The sequence below is a fragment of the Quercus suber genome, unplaced genomic scaffold, assembly GCF_002906115.3.
Source record: "Quercus suber isolate HL8 unplaced genomic scaffold, Cork oak 2.0 scaffold_148, whole genome shotgun sequence".
In the NCBI taxonomy this organism is placed as follows: Eukaryota; Viridiplantae; Streptophyta; class Magnoliopsida; order Fagales; family Fagaceae; genus Quercus; species Quercus suber.
The window spans coordinates 289,841-306,732 of NW_027069609.1; the positions used below are offsets into that span (position 1 = coordinate 289,841).

At 34.6% G+C, this 16,892-nt stretch overlaps 1 protein-coding gene and 2 non-coding genes across 3 annotated transcripts; all 3 read right to left on the minus strand.

Annotated features, from left to right (window-relative positions):
- Window positions 1-12,140: 12,140 nt before the first annotated feature.
- On the minus strand, window positions 12,141-14,512 carry LOC112035409 (small COPII coat GTPase SAR1A; the record flags this gene model as incomplete). The annotated part of the gene is made up of 2 exons (XM_065777087.1): window positions 12,141-12,752; window positions 14,348-14,512. Coding segments are annotated over 2 exons (486 nt in total), but the record flags the coding sequence as incomplete, so codon positions are not given.
- LOC112005697 (small nucleolar RNA snoR83) lies at window positions 13,195-13,314 on the minus strand. The gene has a single exon (XR_010630343.1). It is a non-coding gene; the product is annotated as a small nucleolar RNA snoR83 (small nucleolar RNA).
- LOC112005695 (small nucleolar RNA snoR83) lies at window positions 13,628-13,748 on the minus strand. The gene has a single exon (XR_010630342.1). It is a non-coding gene; the product is annotated as a small nucleolar RNA snoR83 (small nucleolar RNA).
- Window positions 14,513-16,892: the final 2,380 nt, after the last annotated feature.

Here is a 16,892-nt window from a genome sequence, read left to right on the forward strand (position 1 = left end):
TTTTGTTTGGACTAAATTTCTGATCTCAATATGACAGAAATTGAATTGTTTGGTGATCATTTTGCAGGAGAAATTAAGTGAGTTTTGGAGTTTTTTTTAACAACTTGTACATGTTTTCTAGGAAATGGGTTTTTGTCAAATTCGGTTGTCCTGTTGATGAAAATCTAATTTAAGCAATTCAAACTTTTTTTTTATAATTTTTTAAATAGATACAATACAAGCTCCAATACTAATATTTTGCTATTTTTACAAGCTTCTTCTTTAAAAGCTGTGTAATTGTTGGTCTCAAAGTTTAGGTTTGCACATTTGGCTTATGTTAATATACTATGTAGCTTTATGGGTTTGTTTTGCTGTATTTTGTTGCATTTTGTTCATTTTTGTGCTCCTAGGTTCATTTCATCACCTAACCTGAGTTGTTTACAACTTATTTTTGCTTGGAGGTGAGCTTAGTTAGGAAAACAAATTTGGAAATTTTATTTAGGAATAAGTTTTAGAAACTTGTAACTTGGAAAAAGTTTGGGATATTTACTTGTCCTTTAAAGGGTGTTTTTTGTTTTTTTATCTACTTGTGCATTTTTTAAGTTCAGAAGGTTACCAAACCGGTAAAGACTATGTAACTTAATAATAGAAATATATTTAAGATGCTGAATGCATGTTAATGTTATTGAATCATGGATATTGATTGATAGAGAGGCATTGGGGACATACCCTTTTTTCCCCGTTGATTGCAAAGGATTTGATATAGTTAAAATACTTAACTATGTGTCAATGTTATTGCTATTTTTTCAATTTTAATTGATAGAGGTGTTCGTAACTTGCCTTTTTTTCCGTTTTCATTACTAAGCTTTTATTTGGACTATGTAGTTCTGCTAAAGGGTATAATTTTGATTTGCTTTCTGGTTGATGGTTTCAAGTTCTCGTTGATGATATTGGAGACGTGACAATTACTAATGATGGTGTTACAATATTGAAGACGTTAGAGGTTGAGCACCCTATTGCAAAGGTGGATAAACAGTCTCATCTTGCTCATACTTTGTTTTATAGCTTCCAAAATTTTTTGATGGCTTTTTGTGTACAAAGAACTACATTTGAACAACCGCATTGTTTGGAAGTGTTGAAGGATTTGTTTAAATACTTTGGAACTTTGATTGTGGTATTAGCTTGGAACTTTGATGATGGTTATAGATAATGTTATGTATTTGATAATATATTTCTATGCATTGTTATGAATACTGTTTTGGTGACCGTTTCGGTTTGTCTATTGGAATGGAATATTTCGGTACCGGTCTATTTTGGCGTACCGTTTTATACTGTTTCGGAATTACCTGCTAATATATATATATATATATATATTATTACAATTATTTTGACATTAACTAATGAACTCAATAGAGAGGTTTGAAAAGAAATCTTAATCAACTTATCCAAGTAGTTAGATGGTTTTTATAAACAAAAAATTAAATCAGAATAGTTGGGTTTTTATTTTTTTGTAAATAAACATGGATGTTGGGCATTGTAAAATATGAAGCTTGCAAGAAATTACCAACCCCACATTATTGTCTTTTCAATGACTTCCTATTTCTACTTTTTATATTATTTCATCTTTTTTTTTACTTATTTCTTGGATTGTGTGGTTGTTGAGGGTCATTTTTGTAAAATAGGCCTAACTTAGCCACGCAAGCAGCAAATAGAAGTGGCAAACATAGAATAAAACCATTAAGCCTAAGCGGCAGGAATAATGGATCACAGGCCCATAACATAAACAAATGGGTCTTGAGGAAGCAAATGGGCCCAAAGGGCTCGGAAAGAGAGAAATGGCACCCATGAGCAGTATATGGTATGGAAAAGTGAAAGTGGGCCGCAGCAGGCCCAAGGCAATGTAAACAAAGAAAGTAAGGGTTGATGGCATGCCCATGAACCCCAAGGATGAGAATAAGGAAATTGGGCCGGGGAAGCCCAATCAAGTTAGTAAAAGTCCATGGGAATGCAGAGTTAGTGAGTGGGCCAAGGAAGTCCAAAGAAAGTAAATGGGCCGTAGGCCCAACGGAAAACGAAAGGGACACTGGAGCCCATAAGTAAGAACACCAGTGGTCATATTAAGCCACTGGGGGAAAGAATGGAACGGTAGGCCTGAAAAGAGGCTTAGCAGAAGCAAAATCGCCGCAGCAGGAAATGCCAAGTAATGTGGTAGGAAGCCAAGATAATTGAGAAGTGAGCTGAAAGAAATAAGAAGCCCAGTACCAAGTAAAGCCCAATCCCTAGAAGGAACAGTGAATTATGCAAACGACCCACGTAAAAGAACAAAGAAGTGCGGCAGACTGTGCAAACAAAGCTCCAGATCGTGGCAAATGCAAGAGCAGCAGGCAGATTTTGAACATACATAACAGGAAGTCACGTGCAAGGCCCAGATACCACCAGCTTGTACCTAGCCAATATAGGACGTGGTGGGGCCATGGGTCAGAGGTAAGAGGTAAGGGGGGGTGTGGTTTGGTGGTGGAGAGAGGGGAAAAGATCTATTTTGCAGTTCCTGCCCAAGCCCTTTTGGGAGGTACGTCCTACTGGGATGACAGATTGCCCAAAAGAGGCAATGTTGAGGGGGGAACCGTTGGGTGCATGCCAAGTAGAGATAGAAAAAGCATTTATGCCATGGCAAGAGAGGATGCCACGGCGGACTAACGAACAACACAAGCCTGCCTTTGTCTGGCGGGGGTAAGTGGTACACGGACGAGCCTCTGGGTGGTCGGCAAGTACACCCAGACCAGACAAAGGCGGTTAAGGGAGTAAAGTGGTAAAATCCGGTCACGGCAGGCCCTATAAAAGTACCCATGTCGTGCCCTGTAAAAGGCATAAAAAAACAAAGGTTTCACAAAAGTAAAAGGAAAACAAAAGAAAAAGAAAAGAAAGAAGAAAAGATAAGAGAGAAAACAGAAAACAAAGAGAAAAAGTGTAATAGGCATGCACCAGTAAATCGGTTCCTTTCTCTCCCCCTCAAAATCCCACTCTCTTGAAAACAATTGAACGATAGTGATTCCTTTGGGCACTAATCATTTAGGTCCGATTCCCTCAAGGTCATTAATACCCACGGCAGGATATTTTCCTGGGAGATTAGTTTCATTGAGAGGAAGCGTTCTTCCTCTTTGGTCTTTGCCACCATGAACTCAAACTTAACTTGATATTATTTCTTTGATTAATTCATATTGTCATTTAATCTTTCACTTCTTTTTGTAAAGCCATTGTCATTACTGTGATTGTCATAAAAAGAGAAATTACTTGGTTATTTCCCATCAAAGAAAGATCATTATATCCTATTTTTCTTTTGTTATTATATCTGCCTGCCGTGACTTATTTAAAACAGCTCTGCCTGCCATAAGCACTCTCCTGGCAGACGAGGCCAAGTTTGTGTACAAGCCGACCCAAAGTGAGTAGCAGTTGGGCCGGTCTCAACTCTCTTACTCAGAATACCCGGGCCCATCACTGCAGGAGGCAGCCTAGCTCAAAGCATAACACAAAAAAGGCCCCTGCAGTGGTCAACTCAATAAAGCAAATAAAACACTACCTTGTACTTTGCTAAAAGTCTGAAATGCCATCTCATGTTCACTTCTCAAAGATCTTCTCAGTTGGGTTCTAGTGGAGTCTTTGCAAAGACATGAGTTCTAACTTCTAAGAGGAAGCATATAGCCATACTGTGAGCTTTTCTTGATTTTTTTTCTTTCTTATCTTCTTTTTCCTTTTGTTTTTTTCTCTTGATTTTTTTCTTCTCACCTCCTCATCCTTCCTTTTACTTTTTCCCCCTCACCGTGGCTCATAAGATTTTTCCTTGTATTCTGTCAATTTTTTTCCACATGAAACTCATTCTGGCCAAATCCATAATTTCGGCCAGTATTTCCCGAAATCACCCGAAACGGCCAGAATACCCTGGAATGACCCAGAATTTGTTCCGAGGTGGAACAAGGGGGTGTACCATTCCGGTTTTCTTGCTGGAACGGTATTTTCCGGCCATTTCGGTCGGAACGGAACGGAATTAATAACTTTGTTTCTATGTTGATATAATGTTAGTTTGGAGACATTTGTGGTGTTATCTAGTTACATTTGTGGTATTGTCTTAAGCTAAAATTATTACAGGTTATTTGTAATAGATATGTGGTTTTAGAACCTAGGAGAAAAAAAATTTTAACCTATAGTGGTAGACAAATACCGCCGCTGAAGGACTAAAACTATGATATAATTGAAGAACTATAGCGAAGTTTATAGCCTATCGCTAAAGCTTCACACATATAGTGGCGGGCATAACCGCAGCTAAAAGGTGCATAGGGTCTGTTGTTTAATAAGCCCTAGTGCTTATTGCTCGCCGCTAAATGGCAGATCTATTGCGGCGTTTTTTGTTGCCACCGCAATAGATCTATAATAGCACTGCAACAATGGCAGGAAGAGCCGCCACAATAGCACCCTCCGCTAAAGGTCAAATGTACCTTTAGCATTGCTTTTTGGGCTTTAGCGACAATTTTGGCCCCCCTGCAATAGTACAAATTTCTTGTAGTGATAGTTTCATATAATTGGCTTACATGATTTTTTTTTATTTTTTTATTTCTATTAATATTATGTCTTCTTGTAGATGTTATCTAGTTTTGCTATATTCATATATTTAATTTCTTGAATGTTATGGACTTATGGTTGTTCAAAGGAATAAGAAAAACTTAAGGCAAGAAAATGACCTTAAAATACTCAATGGGTCATTTAGTTTTATTAAGTATTAATTACATTAATAAATGTAAACTTGAGTTTAACCTGGACCTCCCAAACAACAATAGTTTTTTATAAATCACATATTAAAATATCAAAATTGTATAAAATAATAAATTAATGCATATGCTCAATGCCATTAAGACAAATTTAATTTTTCTAAAAGTTTACTTTAAGAGAAATGCTATATCCACAACTTTTTTACAATATTTTCACAACAAATTCTAAGTGGTGGGTTGTTAGTGGTTGTTATTGTTAGAGCAAAAAAGTAATCTCAGTGATAAGTTCAAATCTAAACCAATAATAACTAATCACCTATAATTTATTGTAAAAATATTGTGAGTTTAGCACTTCTCTTACTTCAAACCCATTACAATACAAAAGAACCAAATTTGCTCTTCCAATTCTACAGTACAAAATTAGTTTCAATTCCAAAATAATAACAAAATTTTACATAAATAACTAAATTCCAATAAAATTCAAAATTCATAAACAATCAAAAACATGTGCATTCTCAATAAAACCTTTCTTTTTGTCATACATGTCATTCTAGGGCTTAACTTCCATTTGGATATACATATATATATGTGTGTGTGTGTGTGAGAGAGTGTAAATATTAAAGTTTTGTCTTTATAACTACCCCCACCCAAAACCACATAAATGGGTAAAACAGATACATCTCTTTCCCAAGCCTCCATGATAGCAGGAGGAAGGGATACACAATTACAATATTATGAGATATTTGAGTACAAAATATACATGCTTAATTCATGAGCTACAGAGTTAGCATTCCTTTTAATCCATCCAACAAAAACAACAGTTAATAAAAGAATTAGCCAATACTGATGCATCATACAATAGAGGCTGATTTCTCAACATAACTCCTCCAAATTTTTATTTAAGGCATCAACATATATCTTAGAATCACCCCTAATAATTATACTTTGAAACTTTTCATCTCTGGCCAGTTGCAAAGCCCAAACTATGGTAGTAACTTCAACAAAACTACGACTACATGCCACAATTAAAAGCACTCTATTGTCAGAAAAAGTTGATAACTTTACCCACTTAAAAAAAAAAAAAATGCATATACCAAGCACATTTATTTTTGCATTATGATTACTTTTAACCTATATTTCCACAACACTTTTTAAATCACAATTTTCTTATTATTTTAAATAACAATACTTGAACACCACTGCTGCACAGCCCTTAAAATATCTCTATTTCCATCCTGACGAGCTACCACAGCTACAGAAAGCCTTCTCATTTTAACACCCTGCAATGGCCTGCATCAACATTTAATTTTATCACCCCCTTTGGTGGAGCCTTCCAGCAATTTACAAATTGTCTTCGACTTCTCTAGTGTCTGCCGCACATTATTTTCTGCCGTAAGAATGTGCTCCATTAAACCTTGTCTTTATCACTTTTCCGTCGTTCTCCATTACTTGTCTTTGTAACCTTCATAAGCATAAATATTAAATAATAATAGAGGGAGGTTTGCTACAAAATTGGCTATAACTTAAGATTACAAACTCACTCAATAAAATAAATTTTATAACATATTTTGAAAATATAATTATTGAATTGCATGTTCTTTACGCTCTTAATATACATATTAAATTTTGTGTCAATAAGATATTATTTATTATATAATCTATAAGCTTATATTTTGTACATAATTTTAAATTACAAAAACTTGCAATTTAAAAAATTTATTGATGACATAACTATTGATCTTTGTTGATGCCCATTTTTTGCAAATTTGTACCCAAAGGCCCATAAGGAAGAAAGCCTAGTGAGAAGCAAGGCCCAAAGACCCACCAAGAAGACTGAAGAGCAAGAAATTTCCAAAGAAAGAAGTGTAATGAACGCAAATCTGCCGCAGAATACAAGTCTGCCACAAAATACAGATTTACTGCAGAATACAGTTCTCTGGCAGGATGGCTTCGGCAGATGAAGATAAATTAGGCCCAAGACCCTTTTGATCCAGTCAACATCATTTGGCCCACAAAGGCCCAAATCCTTTTGTATAAAAGATAGGCGTGAAAACTGAGAAGAAAAACATACGGCAGGCCCAAAAGGGCCCGGCATGATTGAAATAAGCAGCAGGAATAACAATCTGGTATGGCAGGAGATGCCAAGCCACGAAACAAACACCCAAACTAAAGGGAGGCCCAATGATCCAGCAAGGCCCAACCCTCCAAAGAAAGGGACAAGTTATAAACGTTGGAGATGCAACCCACACCAGAAAAGGCCAAAAAGCGCACGGCAGGATATGCACACCCATTTTCAAACCTCGACAAACGTATGAAACATCAAGAAGGTAAAGCATGCATACGACCCAGGCATCACCAGCCTATACCCAGCCACTATGGGAAAGGGTGAGGTCATGGGAGAGGGCATGGTCTGGCGATGGGGAGAGGAGTGGAAACTCATTCTTGTGTTTCTTGCTCAGGCTCTTTCGGTGGGCACAGTCCTGCTGGGATGACATGCCACCCAAAAGAGGCAAGCCTGGGTAAGAACCCCTGGGTGCATGCCATGAGAGATCAAGAGGGAGAGGGTACACATTGGGCGAGTATAAAAAGGAACCTTCATTGTCTGAAAGTCACAGGTCAATGGTGGTAGTCAAAACCATTGACTCGGTAAGTGGTCGGCAAAATGCTCTCATACCAGACAAAGGCGATTAAGGGGCTAGAACAGTAAAACTGGTTACAGCAGGCTCTATATAAGAGACCCGTAGTTGTGTACAGGAAAAGGAGAGCAGGGAATTCGAAGAAAAAACAGCAAGGGAAAAAAAACAAAAAACAAATAGGAGAAAACAAAGAAAAGAAAGAAAGAAAGCAAAAAAAGAAAAGAAAGGCAAGAATTCTAAGAAAGAAAACAGAGAGAAAAGATAAAACAAAAGAACAGAGCAGGAAGAAAAAAAAAACAGAGTGTTTTATGACAGGCATGCACCCAAATGGGTTAACCCACTCTCTCCCTCAATAGCCTTGCTTTCCATTGGAAGAAAAACGACTTATACTCGGGCACACACTATTTGGAGTTGGTCTCTCAAAACAATTAATTTCTCCTCTGAAGTTACTTGCGTTGAGGGAGCGGTTTTCCCTTCCCTGGTTAGAGTTTCGTGGTAACACTTGGTGTGGCAGACCCATTTCTTTTATTCTACTAACCCCGTTCTACCCTTTATTTAAGTTTTATTCTTTAAAAGTGAGGCCTTTTAAGTTATTTGCCTTACTTATTGCGGCAGAAATAGTGGCTGTACTTTTTTTTATGTTATCTATATTATGTCTGCTTGTCATAACCTCTTAACAATGACTCTGCCTACTATGACCTTATAAACAGACTTTAGCAAACATGGTGTGGCTTGCACACAAGCCAGGCCAAGGAAGTGGAAAAATATTTCTGCAGTAAAAATGAAGAGTAGTCATTCACATGGCAGAAAGCTTTAAAGCACAGTAGAAAACTTTAATGTATAGCAGACAACTCTATTGCACAACAGGAGGCTTTACGGCAGGAAGCTTTACTGCAAAACAAAAAGTTTTATCGCACAGCAGATAGCTTCATTGCATAGCAGAAAGTATTGCTGCACAGCAGAAAAATCAAACCTGTGGCAGAAATCGGAAAAAAGTTTCTTCTGCAGCAGAAACGTCAATCCTGCAACAGAAACTGGAGAAAAGTCTTCTGTAGTAGAAACAGTGGATAACTTGGACTCAACGTTTGCGCACAAGCCGGACCAAATTGAGTTGCAGTCGAACCTGTCTCAGCTCCTTTACTCAGAATACTTGGGTCTACTATCGCGGGAGGCAGCCCAGCCCAACGCACAACGAAAAGACCCCTACAATATTTAATTTACTTGAAATTTTACAAGTATGGAAAATATAAGAAGAAATTGTAATCTAATGGTGGATTTATCAAAATTCACCTCAAATAAAAAAATATTAAGTAAATTTGTAACCAACGCTATAATTAATTTTGTATCTAAATTTTGTCCAATAATAATAACAAGAATATTGCTAATGTGTGCCCTAAGAACACACAATAATTAATCATTTAAAAAAAAAAATTATCGAGACTTGAAAAAGTATCGACAACTTTTTCAATTCCTAAGAAAATGTTTTCACGTGCAAATAGGCCTCATCTTGGTAATTTCATCATGCTTGAACAGGAAGTGTTGTATGGATATTGATACTCTATCAAACTTTTTTTTCCCACTAATATATATATATATATATATCTATTTATATATTTGTTAGTTATACTTAATAGAAAAATTATTAGGTATTCTCGGAGTACTATAAATTGCATACTTTTCATTCTTACATGAATGATAGGTCCTATCATGAATTTAATTAGTAAAACTCATTATTCATATAAAAAGAAAAAATATTAATTTATAATAATCCAAGAGCATATAATAATTTTCTAATTTTATAATCAATTGTGAACTTTTTGATCGTAAATATCAATTTTATCCAACTTTTGACAAACCATCCACGCGCACTCCCCCAATCTCATGTGCTACGCGCTTTCTCTTTCTTAAAAAAATAAATAAATAAATAAATCACTTTCATGCAATAAAAGTCACAGTTTTCACTTTTCAGCGTATGTACGAAAGGCATCGGACCAAGCTAGTTGGAGAGAATCCCAATTTTCAAAGAATAATTCAAATTGCTAATTATAAATCCCATCTGACATGCATGTCCTTTTTACCCTCCTAATCCCCAAACATTTATGTAACTTAGATTCCTAGAAATTCTAATGGTGCAGTCTAATGGTGTCTCAAGTATAATGTTTTTTTTTTTTTTTGAAAGGAAGTATAATGTTTTTTGATTCTTATGATATAGGCTATTGTATTATTTGTTTTGAATTTATTATCAAGGTCAAGGCAAGTCCTGCTTCTTTTTAATTCCTCAATTCTGTTTTAATAAATTTTTTTCCAAAAAATAAAAGAAGCAAACTAATCCTCGACTTAATAAAAAAGCTGCAACACTAAGACAATTTAAAAAAAAAAAAAAAGCACATTAAGTACTATACTCTACAACAAAAACAATAAAGTAATAACAACAATAAAAGGATCCCCAAACAAAGTAAATACCTTGATCTGAATAGTATTCTAAACCTTAGTTTTAGTTGCTAATATGTCTCTTTACTTCTTCATCAATTCGAACTCCCTCCAAGCAAAGATAAATGGTAGCCTCTCAAGCCAACACACTTGTTGAGACTTATGAATAAATAAATTACTTGTCACCATTGTTTGCTTGATTGAAAGCCTTTACAATGTTGGTCTTTCACCATAAAATGCATAACTTGTAAGAGATCTTAAATTTATATCCTTTGCCTTTTTGTTTGCTATGGTGAGTTGGAGGTTTTACTGGAACAAAATACTTAGTTAGATATAGAATTCCTACTGCTACAAAGAAGCTAATTGTATATCCAATCTTCACTCCTTCCCATGAGAACCATGTTTCCTTCCACTTAACTGTTGGTGGTTTTGTTGGTGACAAGTCTTTTGGAGATAGTACCCGAATTTTCATTCCACACAACCTATAATTGTTGGCATAAAAGTTTTGATTATTCATTATATCCATTTGGCAACCAACTAAAATCTTGCCTGTGAGTTTGTTGTTACTCAAATTCAACATAGTCAGTTTTTGCAACTTTCCTAGTTATTGTGGAATCGAAATTAATAGATTGTTGTGTGATAAGTTCAAACACTCTAGATTTTTTAAATCACTAAAACTTAGATGGTAGTTTCCCATAAAGGTTGCAACAAAAATTCATTACTTTTAACAATTATAATTCAATACTTTACGAAATGCAATAAAAATTCAAATCTAGCCTATACTTTTAACAGTTATAATTTCTTGGAAGAGGATGGATATGGATTTTGAAATCTGTCTTCAATTACGTTGTCCAATCAACATGTTTATCTCCGTGTGAACTGTGAAGTATATATGAATATGCATGTTTTACTTTAATTCAATTAGCATATTACCTGTTGCATCTTTTTTTTTAACAACATATAATTTATTTTTTAAATTTGCTAAAGATAATATACTAGGATTATTAGCCATCTTAGGATTAGGAGTAAACTTAGCCGAAGAGGTATTTTAATACTCTAGAATTCCCTCTTCTAAGTTCTCTTACTCTCATTCTCCAAAATAATAATAATAATAATTAATAAATAAATAGGTTCTCTCTATCTCTTTCCCATTATGTATAAGCACCAGCTCCTTATATTCATTGCGTCCCCCTTTCTTTCTCTATAAATGTATCTTTCTATATACTCTTTTTTATTTTATTTATTCTTTATTTGCATTTTTTGGTGTGCTTTGATATTATTATTATTATTATTATTATTACTTCATTCATCCCAATTTGTTTGTCCTGTTTGAAAAGTCAAACTTTTTAAAAGAACATCATTTATTAACTTGTCTACTTTATAAAAATGTACAAGTTTACAAAACTACCCTTAAATAAATTTATTGGGTTTTAAAAAAAAAAATTACTTTTAATGAGGCAACTAAAAAGGTGCCCAATTAGATTGATTTTTTTAAATATTTGTTAGTTTTCTTTTCAAATAGTTTTGAAAATAAAGTAGAGGTATAATAAGAACATTAGTAAATTAATAACTTTTACTTTTTGAAAAAATACAACATTTTGGGATATCTCAAAATGAAATAGAAGACAAACAAACTGAGACAGAGAGAATATTATTTTGGATCATATTCTTCTAACTTGTGTTGTAACCAGGTAAAATTAACAAGGGTAAGATGTTAAAACATCTTATATTTCCAACAATGCAGAAAAGAATTCAAAGCTCCTGAACGCCAAGATTGCCCCCATTTAATTCAAAGCAGTCAGCAAAATATCATTGATTCCTTTTACTTTTTCCTTGCGCCACATATTTACTAGAACTTTGGAACCATGTCAAAAGGAAATTTGTTCTAAATTTGGTTACAGTTAAACCAGGAATACCTATTTGTACACTAGTTAAGATGCATGCCAGTTAAAAAGCATCTTTAGGCTCAGTGGCTCCTAGTGAGGGATGCAAGTGTTCCACCCCTTTGAGCAATGCATATTGCTATGTAACTCAATATAAATGAAACAAGAACAAAAAGTTAATATATTGGGTGTGACAGGCTTTGTGAGAAGGCACATAAAATTGACTATTGATCAAGAAAGAGCAACAGGCATACTAAACCAACTGCCAAAAAGCCACTAGAGTCCTAGACAAATACATTCGAGTATGCAAACATTTCAAGGTTCATAACTTGGTCAAGAAATCTGCACTTGCATACTCTTTCTGAAGGTAACTTAGAGCAAGGGTAAATAGTGCTAATATGCATCACACTGCAAAGAAACTACCGTGCTGGTAATAACTGAATGAAGGAGGCTGGCAAGAATTTTGAACTAATACCATTCATCAGGTAAAAAAAAGGAATTGATTTGTTTCTGATAATGTCCCTCTGCTATTCTATCAAAGCACATATCATCAAACACCACAAACCATCAACTATTTTGGCTCATCATAGCACAGAGAGAGGTATCTTTGTCATTTTGGCATAAATGAACAAGAAGAACAAAAACATATGAAATATTTGAACTGACAACACACCAGCTCTAATTAGTAGAAAATAGCATATAGAAAGAAGATGCCAAATCCCCACTTCTATTTCTATAGCCTATTACTTAATGTACTGAGAAAGCCACTTGAAACCATCTCCATAACCCATTTTCCTGACAATACTACACATGAAAACCTCAAGGGGACGGACATTTGAGTCTGCCAGGTTTACCTTACCCTTGCCAGTGGTGAAGTTGGTCAGGCCCAGGTGGAAACGCAATTCATCTTCTGAGGCAGCATATGGTATATCAATCTTGTTGCCAAGAATAAGGAATGGAACATTTGCCAAGGCCTCGTCAGAGAGGAGAGCATCCAGCTCTTTTTTTGACTCAGCAAACCTCTCCTTGTCATAAGCATCCACTAAGTAGACAACTGCATCCACCTTCAGAAAGAAAACAATGTATTTAGCAAAAAAGCATTACTTAAAAGTACAATAGAAGCATAATTTGAGCCCAAAAAAACAAATCCTGCAGCACAGTGAAGCAACATAATGAGCATAACTTGAAACATGTTTCTCTTTGTAAGTCAATCAGGAAACAACTTGCCAAATTCCAAATACAAAATTTCAAAAGAGATTTAAGGATCACTATTTCTTTACATTTCCCAAATGGAAGCATTCTTAACCTCAAAACAATTGAAAGCATTCCTCTGATTTTTAAAACAACTGACAAGAAACAAGGTCCGATCAAGAAATAAAAATTAACATGTAAGAGGTCACCAACTCACCGATGCACTTGTAAAATTATAAAATGCCATTTTTAATGCAAGAGATCCAATGTATATTTTGACCTAGATAGATTTGGTACAATGGCAACGAGAGTGAATTATGTATGGTGAGATACTATAAGCAGACCTTCTAAACACAAAAGGTGCCATCAGTGAACTCCCATGATCAATGTCTGCCTCCCATGAATCAGATAAACATGGAAATGTTTGTCTGGGATTATGAAGGCAGAACTATCATAAAATTTACAATTTTGCAGGCTATAACATAAGCAAAAACAATTGCACAGAATGCTGGGATTCATTTAGGATAGCAAAGCTCGGGAATATGTAAGAAGTCACTATTTCTTTACATTTCCTCTGGTTTTAGAACAACTGAAAAGAGAAAAGGTCCTATCAAAGAGAGAAAAATTGACATGTAAGAAGTCACCGATGTACTAGTAAAATAAAATAAAATAAATGAAATTCCATATTTTAATGGAAGAGATCCACAATGCACCTAGATAGATTTGGTAAAATGGTGCAAAGCATGAATTATGTATGGAGAGATACTATTAGCAGACCTTCTAAAAACAAAAGGTGCTATCAGCGAACTCCCACAATCAATCTCTGCCTCCCATGAATCAGATAAACATGGAAAAGGTTTGTCTGGGATTATGAAGGCATAACTATCCTAATATCATTCTACAATGAATAACATAAGCAAAACAATTGCATGGGAGGCTGGTATTCAAGTAGGATGGCAAAACTCAGGAATCGGGGTAGATTTTTATCTAGCTAGTTGAGAGGGAGGGTGGAGGGGAATAACTCATGTACTTGCATAAAAGCAGAAAAAATTCTCATTTTCTTAGTAATTTGATTAGAATGCAGCCAAATCAGTTTAAAACATTACAAGAGCTAATTGTTCCATTCTAAACCAAATTATCACCATTGTCAAATTTATGGCACATATAGTCTCAAGACTCACAACCCAAAGTTTATCACAATTCAAATCAAGGCGAATCTGAATCTGAATCTGGCTTACTAGCAAATACTAGTCACAATCATTTAAACCATATTACCTAGTGTTCAACCTTGAATCACACAATTAGCTCTCTATGAATATATATATATATAGAGAGAGAGAGAGAGAGAGAGAGAGATAAAATGAAAGTACTCTCAAGAGTAAACAAAAATATATATTATCATCACATTCCATGAATCAGTAACTAAACATTCTCGTCAAAGATGACTATTTATAGTTGATATATCTACCTTGGCATAGTAGTCTTTCCACACTCTACGAGCTATTTGATGTCCTCCCAAATCAAAAGCCTTAAACTTGATTTTCCCAATACTCAACTCCTCTGACGTAGGGTACTGTGTTGGCTGGTGTTGAACTAATCTCTGCAATATTCCATTACCAAAATCCAGAAGAAAAAAAAAGAAAAAAAAAAGAAACGAAGAATATCAAGCCAAGGGTAATCAAACTATACAAAAGCCTACCAACCATTTGTTTGCTTAGAATCACCATTTAAAAAAATAAAAAAGCTCTTTCAGTCTTAAGTTTTGTGTTGTTGTGGCTTTCAAAATTTATAAATCTCACAGAAACCAATACTGATAACATGAGCAAAAAAATACTAATAACTATCTTTAATCAGAGTCAGTTTGAAATTCCCTCTTTTTTTGTTTTTGTTTTTTAATGATTTTCCTAATTTTCCTACCTTCCAAGAAACCAGGCAGAGCTTTCACAAAAAATAAAAATTCATGGCTAGCACAAATATGCTTCCAGTTGAGTCAAACACTTAACACATAATCGTGTCTACTTCCCAAAAATCTATTATCTGAATAACTTTCTTTCCGTTTCCAACATTTTCTCATAACCAAAACCTTCAATTAATTACAAAATATAAAAAAAATATGCAAATTAAAAGCTAGCTCAATATGATACCCTACAAAGCTCTAATACCCAACTCAAAATAATTTTTTCCAGCATTTTCTAATCAATCAAACACACCATTTAACAACAACAAAAACAAAAATTAAAATTATAACCTCAATACCCTCAATTTCCAATACCCAGTAAAATATAAGAACCTAACACCTAACACCCAAATCATAGTCTTTTTTCTTTCCTGGGAGTTTCTGATCTATTAACCACAAGGTCCACATCATTTGATTGCAATATAACCCCCCCTTTAAAAATATTCATACTAAAGCTTCATAATATACCCAACATTCTAATAATTTCCAAAAATCAAATACCCAACTCAAATTCATTCCTTTTCCCACATTTCCTCAAAAACCAAAGCCACCACATAATGGAATAAATTTATAAATAAATAAATAAAAACAACAGGATTTGTATTCTTTCATTTCCATTTATTATTATTCAATTTGTAAAAAAAAAATTAAAAAATCAAAATGAAACACCACAACACTATCAAAATTGAAACTTTTCCAACATTGGCTACTCCTGGTGTTTCCAATTGAGATGTCCAAAGTTTAAATCCCCTGACCCCCAACTAGCAAATTATCAAAAAATTATCATTAACCAAATACTGCAATTTTAACAAACCAACACAAATTTCCAAACAAAATTGAAACTTTCCCAACATTAGCTACTCCTGGCATTTCCAATGGAGATGTCCAAAGTTTAAATCCCCCCACCCCCAAATATATAAATTCTACAAAAAATATCGTTAACCAAACACTGCAATTTTAAACAACACAATACCCCCAAAAAAAAAAAAAAAAAGCTTTAAACTTGACCAACTAGAGGGTAAAAAAAACTAGGCACTGAAATTCAGCTGGTTTTAACAAACCCCAAATTTCAGTTTCCCAGAATTATATTAGTGCTTCCAACTTTAACTCAAAATTCCCAAAAACAAAACAAAATACTACAGCCCTTCAGCTGATTTTAACAATACCCAAACTTTCATTTTACAAAACATATAATGGTCGGAAAATTGAAAAATTCAAACTTTAACTCAAAATTAATACTGATTATCAGCTGATTTTTAACAAAATACCCAAATTTCATAAACANGCCACAACCCTAGCGAAGCTAAAACTCCATAGAACCAATCAAACAAAAACATGGTTTTTCTTTTTTTTAGTACGAAAAATCTCCAAGATTTAAAGCTAGTGCCACTCGATCTGATCGGGAGCACAGAGACAGAGCTGGGTTCTTGGCGTGGGGAACTAAACTATGAGGATTTTTTTTTTTTTGGGGGGTTTGAGGAATGTAGCGCGGTGACTGGCTGGGTAGGTTTAAGAGTTGGTGTGTTGGTAATTGCCAAAATATGAAGTGTGGGGTTTGGTGTCTTCGTGAATCGGGTCACCGGGTGGGGACTATTGGAGCGGTCATTCCAACAAATGAAACGTGGCCACCTATGAAAATTTGTGAATCAGCTGCCTAATCAACACAAAAAATAAAAAAAATTCAACAATCTTACAGTAGACCTCATAATTTCTCATGATGGAGCCGTATATGGTACAAAAATGATAAGGTTTTAGTTAAACATAACAACTGGTCAGGTTGGGTCAATCGGATTATGGGTTAAAATGTGTCGAGTTTAAAAACAGGTTATTTTAAATGGGTTGAAAAAGGCTCAGGTCAATCGCGTTGTGAACGGGTCGAGTTGACCCGTATTTTTAAATATAAAAAAATAAAATAAACAAATAAATATCAAATTTTTAGAGATAATGAATCAAATCACTTAAGGAAAACAAATTGCGCATAATACCTTATTCTTATTCTTCTTCTTCTTCTTCTTCTTTTGTGCTAAGTGGGCAACTGCTATTATTAGACTATTTG